This window comes from Camellia sinensis, chromosome 2, assembly GCF_055761805.1.
Source record: "Camellia sinensis isolate YWXY chromosome 2, ASM5576180v1, whole genome shotgun sequence".
Taxonomy (NCBI): domain Eukaryota; kingdom Viridiplantae; phylum Streptophyta; class Magnoliopsida; order Ericales; family Theaceae; genus Camellia; species Camellia sinensis.
Window position 1 is genome coordinate 226,098,843 of NC_138962.1, and position 15,042 is coordinate 226,113,884.

Sequence of the window (15,042 nt, forward strand, 5' to 3'; positions counted from 1 at the left end):
ACATTTCATTTGTCTAGGCCCTCAATAGGCTTGGGCCATCTCTACTTCTTGAGTGCTCTTGTGATATTGTTTAATGTCAAAATTAGAGTGAAAAATGCTAAACTCTAGTTGTTGACATATTGTTTCATATCAAAATCAAAGTCAAAATGTTTTGAAAAAATGTGACAAAGAGTTTTCAAAGTTAAAGACAAAGTGTTTATGAGATTGATGAAATATGTTGTTTTTTCTCTTTTTGTAATTTTTTTGTGGCAATCTAAATTGAGAATATGAGCTATGCCATAATAAATAAACCCATTTTATAATGAGAAGAGAGTGACAGTGGCCATTGTTGGTGTTCCTATCTAAATGTATCAAGGGTTCAAGCCTTCTTTTTGCAAGATACACCTCAAACGTACTTGACATTAGTGCATTATTGTTTCTTTAAAGAAAAATCTTGATGGTTCAGATTAAAGTTGTGTACATTTGGTTTGTCTGAAAGGGATAAAAGGTTACATTTGACAAGCTTCCAGAGAAAAGGAGCCACAGATTTTAAAAAGCTAAAGTGAGCAGAAAATTTGAAAAAGATTAATGATTTCTTATGATCATCCATGAGACCGATCTGTTATTACTATTTTCTTCACTTCAAAAAGCAATGCTAATCAATTTGCTAAACTTACTTAAGCTCTCTTCCATTACAGAGTATTTTTCCAATTCCCTGTCGATTCCCAGGTTCATCTTCGCTTGATGTGTACTGTTCCAAGAATGGACAAGAGTTGGATGATGATAACAGATAGGCTAAAAAGCAAAGAGTATGTACAAGGTGTTCAGTCATTTTTGGAGTTCGCTACGAAGAATTTAGGGCCGCAGGATGAAATCCGTTGTCCTTGTGTTGATTGCTTGAACGGCACGAAATTACCTCGACATGTTGTACGGTTGCACTTGCTTCGAAGAGGAATCGCATGTTCTTATCGCACTTGGGTCCACCACGGGGAACGTGTCCCCCTATTTCGTGGTCATCCTACTATGCGAAACGATGACACTCAAACCGACCGAGCTGGAATGACAACCAATCACGAAAATGTGGATGAACTTCCAACCATGTTACAAGAGATTTACATGAGTGGTCTCATGGATGATCCTATCGACGGAGAACGTACTAGTTCGGAGAGGCACAATTTGTTTAAGTTCATGAAGTTGTTCGATGATGCTCAACGTAAAGTATATCCAGAGTGTGAAAAGTTTTCCATCTTGTCCTTCGTAATTAAGATGCTTCACGTGAAGGTGTACAATAAATGGAGCAACAAATCTTTCGATATGGTTATGCAAGTTTTCAAAGACATTCTCCCAAAGTGTCATGAAAATGTTCCATGGACCCTTTATGAAGCGAAAAAGTTCTTACGTGAGTTGGGTTTGGGATATGAGCCCATTCATGCATGCAAGAATGATTGTACTTTATTTTGGAAGGACAACGCCACATTGGAGAATTGTTCTACATGTACGGAGTCTAGATACAAGTTGAACGACAAGACGGGTACAAAAATTCCACAGAAAATACTGAGGTACTTTCCTTTGACACCGAGGTTGAAGAGATTTTACATGTCGAAAAAAACAGCTGTAGATATGAGATGGCACAAAGATAAGCGTGTGGATGATGGAGTACTGCGACATCCAGCTGATGGTGAGGCATGGAAGGACTTTGATAGGTTGCATCCTACGTTCTCTGCGGATCCTCGGAATGTACGGCTAGGGCTTGCGACGGATGGTTTCAATCCATTCGGACATATGAGTACATCGTACAGCATGTGGCCCGTAATCTTAATGCCTTACAATCTACCCCCATGGAAGTGTATGAAAGATCCATTTCTCATGATGTCATTGCTTATTCCCGGACGATCCGCACCCGGCAGGGACATCGATGTTTACTTGCAACCATTAGTAGAAGAGTTAACTAATCTGTGGCAGCATGGTGTGGACACATATGATGCCTCTACCGGCCAAATATTTACAATGCATGCAGCAGTCATGTGGACCATCAATGATTTCCCTGCATATGGTTCGTTGTCTGGTTGGAGTACAAAAGGTTACTTGGCCTGCCCTAATTGTAACGTGGATGCATCATCTCAGCGTTTGCGCAATAAGATAGGGTTTATGGGTGCTCGGCGGTACTTACCTGAGAACCATAATTGGCGTAGAAGTAAGCTATTCAACGGTGACATTGAGAATCGGTCCAAACCTGTCGAGTTATCGGGAGAACAAATACTGGAGCAAGTTAATTTGGGTACGTACAGGCCATATGGAAAGCATCCAACCAACCAAAAAAGACAAAGGACTGAAAATCCAACTCCGAACTGGACAAAAAAAAGCATTCTTTTCGACCTACCCTATTGGAAAACACTTAAGCTTCGACATAACCTTGATGTCATGCACATAGAGAAGAATATATGTGACAATCTGCTTGGGACACTATTGAGCATTGATGGCAAGAACAAGGACACCGACAAAGCACGTTTGGATCTAGAGGACATGCGAATACGAAAGGACTTACACTTGATAAGGCATGCGAATGGCTCTTTCCTAAAGCCTCCGGCATCGTACACATTGTCCCCGACAGAACGATTAGGGTTTTATGATTTCTTGAAATCAATTAAGTTTCCTGATGGTTATGCGGCAAATGTATCCAATTGTGTCACCGCGAATGGTTGTAAGTTAGTTGGCCTCAAGAGTCATGACTGTCATGTCCTTCTACAACGACTTCTTCCCACTGGGATGCGAGGATACCTTCCTACCGAGATTGGGACCACATTGTTCGAGTTTGGAACTTTTTTTAAACAGTTGTGCTCGAAGACTTTGAGGGTGACTGATTTGGAGAAATTGCAAGAACAAATCGTACTTATACTTTGTAAGCTTGAAAAGATTTTTCCTCCAGCTTTTTTTGATGTGATGGTCCACTTGGCAATTCATTTGCCTTACGAGGCTAGGCTTGGAGGGCCTGTCCAATTTCGATGGATGTATCCTATTGAGAGGTATAACAACGAGTCAGTAATTTTTTCTTGTAATTATAGTTCAATATGAACATACTGACGATCACGCCGATGTTTATGTGTAGGATGCTTGGACTTCTTAAAGGATTTGTGGGCAATAAAGCTCGTCCAGAAGGATCCATTGCGGAGGCCTACATATCCAAAGAGTGTACGATGTTTTGTTCAATGTATTTGCATGGAGTTGAAACGGTGTTCAACCGGGAAGAAAGGAACTACGATGGGGGTGCCAATGGCCCGGGGTTGGCGATCTTCACTCAAATTCTTCGTCCTTTTGGTCAACTCCCCAGGGCTGTTGATGTGTCCGTAGCTGACCGTGAATTGGCTCATTGGTTTGTCCTACACAATAGTTTGGAAGTGGATGAATATCTAGAGTATGCTTCTTCATCATATATGCAACATACCTTTCCTTCATGGTTTTTATTTTTTAAAGTCTTCATTATTGTAATTACTTATCATGTACTTCGTATTAACTAGGGAACACAAGCTCGTGTTGCAACAAAAATATGGAAGTTCATGCAACATTGCAACGCGACAATGCAAAGAATTTCCTAAATGGTTCAAAGCTCGCGTAAGATTATGTAACGTGTTACTCTAAAGTGTGGACCTAACGTTGAATTATTCTAACTTTGAATTGACATGACATACTTTCTTCTGTAGATGAACCAGTTGCGAAATGAAAACTCACCCGAAGCAACCGATGAGATGTGGGCATTAGCCAATGGACCTAATGCATTAGTCAATACATATTCGGGATGCATTTGTAATGGCGTCCGATTCCATACTATCGACCGTGATAACCGTCGTAAATGTCAAAATAGTGGGTTGGTAGTGGAAGGCGACCACCAAGGCCAGTTGATCAAGTTCTACGGCTACCTTTGTAAAGTGTGGGAACTGACATATTTGTTTGGACACCGGGTTGTTTTGTTCCAATGTGAATGGTATAACACTGGTAGTACTCGAACTTTGCGTGTCGAACCACATGTGACAACTGTTGATGTAAGAAGTCGATGGTATAAAGATGACTCCTTTGTGTTCCCAGGCCAAGTTCAACAAGTTTTCTACGTTCCTGATACGAAGTTAGGGCCGAATTGGCGAGTCGTAGAAAAGTTTCAACATCGACGAATTTGGGATGTGCCAGAGTTGGATGTGCCAGAATTTGATGAAGTGTTGCAAGATGATGAAAATAGTACTGTTGTACCAACTGAGCCTATTGATGATGTTGTTGTTTTACGTCGGGATGACATTGAACCGCAAATTATTTCAATGGAAGTTTCTCAGTCCAATAAGCGTGTACAACCGGAGGGTGTTATGGACAATGATTTCATCTGCGATGACGACGATGACCTAACAATCTCGGGTGATGACGAAGAACATGAGATGGAAAGTGATTTTGATGCAGATACGGACCTAGAATTTTAACTCAGTTTGTTTCTTTGTTTGGCTTGTTTTGTTGATGTCATGAGGGCAATTAAGAATATTGAAGAAATTGTAATTTGAATTTCATGCCTACTCTTGAATTTCATGTAATTTGAACCTTCTAATTTTAATTTCCTCTACACTTTGTATGAACTGTTAGAGCAAATTGAGGATCAAATTCATACTCAGTTCAGTTTTTCCAGTCGGACACCTGTGCTGTTTGGCTGCTTTTCCCACAATTTGTGCTGGTTTGCACATCTGCTCTGTCTCTGTTTGCTGAGTTTGACAGTTCGCCGCTGTCTTTGTCCACTTTGGCTGCTTCATGCTTCACTGATATGCTTAGGTGCTAGGTCCCTTATATAGAATGTAAGTTCTTTATATTGTTACTACATACTAGCCATAATGGAAATTACGAACCATATACTATCTCAATGGTAAATCACAAGTTATAGTAAATCATGTGTTCTTAAGACTAATTGCTTCATGCTTGTTTAATCTGTGATAATTGCGTTTGCAGGGTTACAAACTTCCATTTCTTTTAAGTTGCCCACCAAGTAGTAAATGTGTTTTTGCAAACATCACATTTGTTCCCATCTATGAATTTTCTAATGAATTGGTTTAAGTGTGAGGATCTACTGACATCATATGCAAATAGTGAGAGAGAGGTTTTCCCTTTGATATTAGTATAATAATAATTATACTAATAATTACTATTATGTAAAATTCTGTGTGGTGCTCTAGTCAACAAGCCTTCAAAGGATAGCTTAGGAAACCAGAACTGTACATAAAGCTGAAAATGCAGCCTTCATGTGAAGAACCAGTGGTCTGTCAATGGTGCTGCATAATTATGTGTGGTGCTCTAATACAGTTCAGAACATCACATGCACACAAACTCTCACGGCTGCAGCTATTACTCTCAGTCGGGAAGGTCCAGAGTTGTCGTCCAGTCCAGCAATTGCTCAGTATGGGTGTCTGAAAGTCAGTCATGTCGTCGTCTTCATGTTGCAGCGGTTTGTCGAGTTACTTACTGTTGCCTTATCACGATCTGTGTGTCAAGTTGTATTAACTGGGATGGTATTTCTGTGGTCTTTATGGATCCCCTATTCAGCTGCATTATTGTGTCTGCCAGCTTTGTCTGGCAAGATTTTTATGGTAGGTTATGTTAAAATATGCATTTGACCTATGCTTTAAGTTGTGGAAGGTCCTACTGCAGCCCTCTGTTTATTTTGAGTAGTAGTCTCTGCTCTAGCATCTCTAGCAGCAGATGCTTCTCTCCAGGATGATAATTAGATTTATGTGTCCCAAAATTGCGCGGGGCTGCAGTCACAACTTCATATAAATGTCAAGGCTAATGACTGAGAATTTGTGCTAGGTGTAGGCCACCGCCAAGTTTGAACCAGGTAAACAGGAGGGGAATCGAACCCTTATTGGTAGCGTGGGAGCATACCCACTTTTGCTTTGATTGTAGTTGAACTCTCCATGTTTGAGGATCTGCTATGCTGGCTGGGAAAGTGATTGCTTGAGCCAAAGAAGTTTAGCCCACTGCACCTTAGGGTGCTGGGTTCTCCACAAATTCGAAGCAGATTGAATAGAGAAGCACCCATCAGAGGATGCCAGCCAAATAGCTTTATCCTCCATATTAGTTGGGTTTCCCTGAACATTAGCCTTAATGTCATCTAATTCCCAGGTCTGGCACACAGGCCATCTCCATCTCCCATCATCTATAATGGAAGCAACCTTAGCCTAAGCTAGAGAGCCTACATCATAAATAACTCAATCTGCAAATCTTTCCTTCAAAGGACCAAGAGGATGCCAATTATGAAGACAAAGAAAAGTGTTCTGCCCGTTACCCACTTTAAACCAATATGGTGGATGAGATCATTTGTAAGGGGAGTATGTTGCTCATGTTCGTTCTTGCTTTTGTTCATATTTGACATGATCACAAACCATTAAAAAAACTAGGAAGACAACACTCCATGAATGCTGCTGGAGCAGATTTAGGCTCAATGAAAGGTGTATGACCTGATTTTGGGGTGTATTGTGATTGTATAGTTGCATGTTTTGGGATGTCATTTATGGAATGTTGTATTTTGGGGAGTATGTTGCTCATGTTTGTTCTTCCTTATTATGTCTCAGTTTGTTAGTTACCATTGATCGTATCTGACGAGTTCCATTTCTTCCAATGCAGGGAAGTTTCCTACCCTTGTCACGCATCAAGAACCTGTCGCGTCTAAAGTTAATGAGACAAAAGTGACAGTCAAATTCCAACTGAAGAAGGTTCTCTGCATGGGAGTTGCTGTTTTCCAACTGTGCAATTCAGTGTTAATTTTCTGGTTTCATTGTTGAAGAAGAACTGGCAAAATGTGAGTTTCGTGTCTTTTCAAAAGTAAAAGAAGTAAGTTGCCATGAATTCATGATTAATTTTACTCAACTGTTACTAGGGGCTGTGCAGCAAATCTGGCACTGCTGTTACTTTTCTGTGATCCATTCTTCATAAATAATGTTCATTTGTTTACTGCTGTGCGTAAATGTACATAAATAATGTACATTTGTTTTGGTATGTATTGCTTGGTTCATTTTAATTTCATTATATGAACAAAATGTGCACTTCAAAACCATCAGTTGAAGGTTTAGGTCTATATATTACTTATCTCTTCACTGTGCACCTCTTCACTTCTCCTTACTACTCTTCAATTCCTGAACTGATTCAAATGATAACACTGCTATCCTTCATTCCTTTGCTCTGACTTGCACCTTCATCAAGCCTCTCTTCTTGCATTCCTCCTTCAAAGCTGGGAATGAGAAAAATTTGTGGAGTTTGACAACTAGGCTTTTATACAGCCACCTATTTCCTACTTCTCTAACCTGAACAATTGCTTCCTCCTTCCCATAGCTGCTGCCATTTGTAACGACCTCGACATAAGACTTACTCCCTCCATAATCTCGCCATCTCAGTATGCCAACCTTTTGGACGCCTATATTGACAGTCTCACTGTCCTTCAGCATTCCTTGAGGATTTCCTCCTGGTTGATGGCTCACTTTATCCCCCCTTGTAATACTTCTCTCCTCTTTGGTAAACTTTACTCGTTTGACCTTTATCTCTTTGTCATCACACCATAACCCATCTGCTCTTTGCACTGCTACCTCAGCAGCTACTGGACAATCGTACCGAACAAAACCGAATCTCAAACCTGTTAGCTTCCTCATTTTCACTGGTATAAACATGTCCTTAACAACACCAAACTTGGAGAATAAGCCAAATAGACCTTTGGGGTTCATGGACTCACGGATGTTGTCTACAAAAATTGTAAATAGACCCCCTCCCCTACGATCCCCTGAATACCTTACCGGTCCTTTTCTTCGTACAACTGGTTTCCAGCCTCTGTTATCCATTCTGCCCTCAAGATTGTTTCTTATTACTTAATTAGCTAGAGTTTATAACTGCGAATGCCTTTTTTTTTTTTCGTTTGCCATAGAAATAAGACTATAATTATGAACAAAATACTGCATTAAAAACAAGTAGCTAAATACAAGCTAATGATTAATTGTTAAATATATATAACCTATCACTCCATCATGATAATTCCATAGAAACCAAGAATACTTGAAAACTTTCGACCATTAAACCTATGTCAAGTAGAATTTCACTTCATTGTATCTTCTTTAATACGTCGCTTTGAGTGAATTTCCATGATCTATTTGGGAAATGTAATATAGATATGTTTCTATGCATTGAAAATGCCAAGTGCTATGGAAACTTGAAGAATCCATGTTTAAACTCTAAGCAAACACCAAAGTATAACCGACCACCCTCCCAAATCTAATCTTAATTATAACCGACCACCCTCCTAAATCAGCACATTATATTGCGTACATGTTAAGCTAAATTTAGCTTTAACATCCAATCTCAAATCAAACACACCCACATCCATGTCATAATAACAAAATTTAATTGATCCATAATTTGTCTTCATAGATATTTGCATCCAATCTCAAATCAACCACATCCATATTTTTGCATCAACATGCGATACATGTTAAATGTTTAGTGCAATACCAATTGACTAAGGCTATCAATTTCCTTAATGGGCTTCCAAAACAAAGAGTTTTGGTTTCAAAACCAACATTGTTGGTTGAGGAAAAATCTGGTTTTGTAATGTTCTATAGTTAGTTTATATATATATATATATATATATATATATATATATATATATATATATTTTTTTTTTTTTATTTTATGTTTTCTCCGAATTTTTTTCTCATATTTTGAAGCTACAATATGATCCCCCCCCCCCCAAAAAAAAAAAAATTTCTGAAACCCTTCTTTTCTTGAATTCAAAATTAGGGCATTTCACTGGATTAGGATGACAATATATTTGAAGATTGCATTTTTTTTTTTAAAAAAAAAAATTGAATTATTTTCTCATGTTCTGAATCTACAATTTGATTTTTTTCCCCTTATCTAAAACCACTCCCATTTTAAAACGCGGAGAACCTTGCAATCCCAAGTGTTAGAAATGATGTAAGTTGCCCTACACTAAATGTTTTGTTTAACCTATAACAATAAAAGAGCATACATTCCATTGCATAAATTTCATTCTGTACTTTTGGGGAATCAAGAGTAGAATGTGATGACACCTGTGCCTTCCATTTGATTTTCTTTTCTTATTTTTGCAAGATGTAAACCATCGTAATTCGTAAATATTATATTCTCCATGAATTTGATTTCATTCAGTCATGCAGGCATCTTTTCTCTTTACGGTGGTAGGGACAACAGGCTTTTTCGGTGTTCTTGCCGGGCAGCTTCCTCGGGTAACTTGACATAATATCCTTTCTCTCCGATTGAGTTGATATTATTTTGTTCCTTCAGATTTCCACTAATATGAAATTATAAGATAGTAAAAAATATATATTTATTAACTTATGTAATTGCTGGGTTAATAAAATTATTTTTAAACAATAAGCAAATATACAAAAAAACAAAATTACATGTATAGCTATGGGAACCTAATAAAAAAAATTACAAATCTATTTTTAAAAATTTCAGAATAAATGGGTTTGAGTAGGAAGGACATTGCTAGATTAATGTGTATCACCATCATGTTCTCTTAGTTTACCATTGCTTAACGAGCATTTTATTATTGAGTAGACAGTCTTGTGTCATTATTGCAGCAATTACACTACTAATTTATGCGATGTTTATTACTCATGTATGTTTGTTACGTAATGTAGGTACAATGGTTCCGGGAGTCAAGACAGGCCGACGGAAGAGAGCAACAAGTGGCAACGTACTATCAACATCTGAAGCATGTCCACAGGAGAGTGGCACCCCGATGATGTTCTCTGATGAGACGCAACCACCAGATGATACACAAACTGTGGTGGAGGAGACGCAACCAGGTGGAGTGGGTAAGAGCATACTATTTAGTTGTTTAAAAATAATTTGGTTTTTTTTTTGGGGGGGGGGGGTGCATAAGTCATCAAGTAAGGCAATGAAAACCCCATAAAGGCAAATAAAAACAAAGGAAAAAAAAACTAAACATTAATATACACATAACAAGGACACTTACACAAGAAATAAAATATTAGGTACACAACCTTCCAAGTTGGTAGCAACGGTCGGCATAACAATTTACGAAGACTTTATGCATAATTTACCAACACTTTATCCAAGTTGTCGCATAATTTTCCAAGATTGTATGCAGCCAAACAGTAGCTGCCAGCAACAGTAGTCATAATTAACGTCCGATTTTATATCCACAAACAGTAGCTGGCAGCAACAGTAGGCAGCAAAAAAAGTGACAGGACTTTACGTGCAGCATTTTCTTTTTGTACTCCATTAGCAATGTTTGTAATGTTGACAACGTTCCCCTTTTGTAGTAGGGCAAACGAGGTCAACTCGTGTTCGAGGACCTACATTAGGCAAAGGCGTGCAGAAAAAAATTGCTAGGAAAAAGGGGGAGAAATTACATGTCTACGTCAATCGGGTGTTGAACGCAATCACAGGAGGGAATGCAACCCCAGCGACGAATGAGTTGGGGCTTCAAATTAGACGATTGTGCCCTCTTCAGAGCGTGAAGTCATGGATAAAAATTGATCAAAGTACGAAAGATGCGGTCATCCAAGCGGTGCTAGTATGACATTCATCTTGCCATAATGTCTTTATTATATAATTTGTACTTCGTTAAATTAATTGTTCAACTAATTCTGTATCTATGTTTGTAGGACAAGTTTGTTATCGGCGATGATTTTGATAACGATGAACAAGCTCAACAGATCCTCGATAGGAAGGCATATTTGCTATACAAGGATTGGAGGTACAATCTAAAGCAAGAGTTCCTCGAACTTGAGGAAAAGGGTGTTGATGACCCCTATAGTCGTCCGCCTAGTGGAGTGAGCTTGGAGGACTGGAAATATTTGATTGATGTTGCTTGGAAAGACGAATCTCACCTGGTAACAAATAAATTAGAAAGGCCATTATTGAAATTAATTTATGTGTTAATATGTAAAACTTCTTCACTAATAGATGTACAACTTCTTCACTGAAACTTAGTAAAGCATGTTCTTTTTTTTTTTTTCTTTTAATATTTTTGTAGAAACGGTCTACGGCTGGTAAAGCAAATAGGGGTATGCTCCCCTATAATCATACAAGTGGATCGCGATCATTTCCTATAGCAATGTCGCTAATGGTGAGAAGTTAATTTAGACATGTAATGGATGATTAATTCTTCTTGATTGTGAATATTACCATGTACTAATTCGTCAATGGATTTTTCCCGAACATAACAGGCAAATGAGGATGGGGATATAGATTTCCCCGAATTTTATAAGAAAGCACACAAGTCTAAGAAGACGGGAGATTGGATTGACCCCAAATGTGGTGAGCTACATGTGAGTATTGAATGTTGAAACAAAGTGTGATGCATATCAATTAATAAAGTTTTTTTAAATTCCTTCTCCCATCTTCACTTTATTGTTTTGTTGGCATTACAGGATGATATGGTGAATCTACAAGCGACAGCCACCGATGCGGGGTTGCAATTGACCCACGAAGAAATATCAAGGCAAGTGCTCGGGGAAAAAAAAAATTACTTGCGTGGATGTGGGGTAGGCCCACAACCCTCTTCCACAGCTTCTAGTGCGGCACGAGCACGTGATAAACATATGGAGTTAATGAGAGCGGAACTGGAGGTTCTTCGTGAGCAGCGTCAAAGTGATCACGAGGAGTTGCTGAAGGAGAAAGAGGAGCGGCAAAGGGATCGGGAGGAGCTATTGAAGGAGAAAGAGGAGCGGCAAAGAGATCGGGAGGAGCTATTGAAGGAGAAAGAGGAGCGACAAAGAGATAGGGAGGAGCTATTGAAGGAGAAAGAGGCGCGCGAAAGAGATCGGGAGGAAATTACGAGGGAAAGAGAGCAGATAATCAAACAAGTTGATGAAGAAAAAAAAGCACGGGAGGCACAACAACTACAACTCAATCATCTAAACGACGTGGTGTCACGGCTCACAACCCTCTTGCCAGGTTCAAACGGTCATCCTACTATTCGGTAAACATAATTTTCTTACTATTTCGTAAACATAATTTTCTTGGCACTGCAAGTTGTACAAAAAATATGGATCATATTTTCATAGAATTGTCTTCTAAAGTTGGTATGCAAATATTTTCTTTGTGATGTGCTTCGAATAGGTTATGAGGCATCATGTGAGTAGACATTGCAGCAGCGGACCTGGTGTTTTGATACATTACAGAAACGACCGTACGCTGATTTCTATAAGGTAACCAACTCCAATTGAATGTGATTTGAGATTTAAGACTAAAGAGAAATTAGAATGAATTTTGATTTACTACAATATAATGAGTGCCATATAAATACTGCAAAGGAGCTTTGATTTCAAAACGCTAACTGTGAAGAATGAATATGTGATTCTTAATAATAAATTTGTAAAAATAAAACCAACACTAATTTGAACTGAATAATGTGTAAAACAAAATTAAAATTTGTTTGGATTTTTGAAAAGCAGTTCTTAGGATATTACTCTGGTTTCCAATGGACACAATGCCACCTAGTCACATCCAATATATATTTGTTGCAAATAATTCTTCTCCATAGTGCATCTTTATGTACACCAAACACACTCCGGGGATGGCAGTGGGGACAGACGAGACAGACGGGACGTAATTAGCACGTGTACGTTGGGAGCATACCCGAAAAACGCCATAAACTTAGCCAAGAAAAGGGCTTCGAGGGCCGAAAATTGAGAGCAGCCCCCGACGCACTGCGGGGATGGCACGAGTAGCTTCCTCATGTCAAATAGAACTTGTGAGGACAGACGGGACGTAATTAGCACGTGTACATTGGGAGTTAGCGTGAAAAATGCCATAAACTTAGCCGAAAAAAGGGCTTAAAGGGCCGAAATTTGAGAGCAGCCCCGAAAGCACTATGGGGATGGCACGGGTAGCTTCCTCATGTCAAATAGGACCTGTGGGGACAGACGGGACGTAATTAGCACGTGTACGTTGGGAGTTAGCGTGAAAAACGCCATAAACTGAGTCGAAAAAAGGGCTTCGAGGGCCGAAATTTGAGAGCAGCCCCCAAAGCAGTACGGGGATGGCACGGGTAGCTTCCTCGTGTCAAATAGGACCTGTGGGGACAGACGGAACGTAATTAGCACGTGTACGTTGGGAGTTAGAGTGAGAAACGCCATAAACTTAGTCGAAAAAAGGGGTTCGAGGGCCGAAATTTGAGAGCAGCCCCCAAAGCACTACGGGGATGGCACGGGTAGCTTCCTCGTGTCAAGTAGGACCTGTGGGGACAGACGGGACGTAATTAGCACGCGTAGGTTGGGAGTTGGCGTGAAAAAAGCAATAAACTTAGCCGAAAAAAGGCGTTCGAGGGCCAAAACTTGAGAGCAGCCCCCGAAGCACTGCGGGGATGGTACGGGTAGTTTCCTCGTGTCAAATAGGACGTGTGGGGACGGACGGGACGTAATTAGCACGTGTACGTTGGGAGTTGGCGTGAAAAATGCCTAAAGCTTATACAAATATATTAAAGCTTAGCAATATATATATATGTTCTATAACAATCTCTATATACGTACAGTTATGAATAAAATATATGTATGTTTACACATTAGAGTAAACTTGAGTTGGGGTTGACTTACAAATTTGTTTGCACTTTAAATAAAAGTTAACGTGTACAAAAAGTATATTGAAATACCTAAATTCAAATTATATTTACATACAATTTCAATTACAATTGACATCCTTGCAATTTGTGTTTTGTAGATCAATATAACTTTTTGTTTACAATGGAACTAATGGATGTAATTTTTGTTGTGTAGATGGCTTTTGGCATTGACATGTGGATCTTCTAATTTTTTCTCGGAAGATACACAAGCTGGGAAAGTTGGGAAGTTTTTTGTCGTCCTATACTTTTTGCTGTGGACTATGGATGCATCGAACATATATTTTTTGACAGGGTACAAAGTATTTTTGGAGCTTGTATTAATTAATGAACCGTGGAATTTGGATGCATCGTACATATAATTTATGGTGGGGTACGTAATATTTTTGGAGCTTGTATTACCTTTTGTCGTGGTACATATTACCATAGTAATTTGTACCTTGTCAAATGGTCATTACAATGCATAGTATAGTAAAAATGTTGTGTATAGAGGACATAATTTTGGTAACGTATTTGGAATGTATGATGTTATTATTTGTAATTGGAATATATATAGTTCGTTCGTATATAAGTTTACATTATTATTTGTAATTGGAATATATATAGCAGGTGTTCATTTTTGTTTTATGGTTCTAAGTGAACCATGTAGGTGATACATACAGGTTGCGATGGATACATACAGGTTTGGACAAAATTTAGTAAAATTAAACAAACAAAACAAAAATATAAAATGATGCATTTGGTGAGAAATCAATTTGTAGTTAAAAAGAAAAATCTTTTGGCGACTAAAATTTTAGTAGCTAAAACGAATAAAATAGTTATGGTGACTAAATGTATAGTGGCTAAAGCTGAAAAGACTTTTGGCGACAAAATTTTTGGTAGCCAAAACAACTCCAAAACAGCTATGGCGACAACTTATTTTAGTAGCTAAAACCCCAAGAAAGTTTAGGCGACTAAATTTTAGTCGCGAAAACATAAAAAATCATGGGCGACTAAACATTAGTAGCTGAAGCTTCACTATTAGCGACTAATAATATTGCCGCCGTAGATATTTCATTTTTTAGCGACAAAAACATTAGTAGCTAATAGTTGAGTTAAAATATTTAATGAAAGGTTTCGGCGACTAAAGTTTTAGTCGGCAATGTATTCTATCGGCGACTAAGAATTATTTCGTCGCCAATACCTGTCTTTTTGGCTACTAACATGTTAGTCGGTATTTTGTGATACTTATAGCGACTAAATGAATTTTAGTCGCTAATTCTTTCGGCGACTATGTATGGCCGACAAATCCAACGACCAAATTATTTAGTCGGGAAATACTTTCGGCGACTAAAATATGCACTTTTGGCGACGAATGTTTTAGTCGCCAAAAGTGTATTTTCTTGTAGTGAATACAGAGAAATAAAGAGAGAGAAAGTGAGTGA

At 38.6% G+C, this 15,042-nt stretch overlaps 2 protein-coding genes and 1 long non-coding RNA gene across 3 annotated transcripts; all 3 read left to right on the top strand.

Moving 5' to 3' along the window:
* The first annotated feature begins 741 nt into the window (after nt 1-741).
* Nucleotides 742-2,840, top strand: LOC145819463 (uncharacterized). Its single transcript, XM_082913463.1, has 3 exons — nt 742-1,296; nt 1,444-2,680; nt 2,812-2,840. The coding sequence occupies exons 1-3, from the start codon at nt 742-744 to the stop codon at nt 2,838-2,840; spliced, it is 1,821 nt and encodes a 606-aa protein (XP_082769589.1).
* Nucleotides 2,841-2,951: 111 nt separating this feature from the next.
* On the top strand, nt 2,952-9,845 carry LOC145820688 (uncharacterized). Its single transcript, XR_014362711.1, has 3 exons — nt 2,952-6,799; nt 9,180-9,248; nt 9,669-9,845. It is a non-coding gene; the product is annotated as an uncharacterized LOC145820688 (long non-coding RNA).
* Nucleotides 9,846-10,319: 474 nt separating this feature from the next.
* LOC145820689 (uncharacterized) lies at nt 10,320-13,967 on the top strand. Its single transcript, XM_082917186.1, has 6 exons — nt 10,320-10,889; nt 11,033-11,125; nt 11,226-11,327; nt 11,430-11,980; nt 12,121-12,209; nt 13,776-13,967. Exons 2-5 carry the CDS (start codon nt 11,066-11,068, stop codon nt 12,125-12,127), a joined length of 720 nt encoding a protein of 239 aa, XP_082773312.1. The 5' UTR covers nt 10,320-10,889; nt 11,033-11,065; the 3' UTR covers nt 12,128-12,209; nt 13,776-13,967.
* Nucleotides 13,968-15,042: the final 1,075 nt, after the last annotated feature.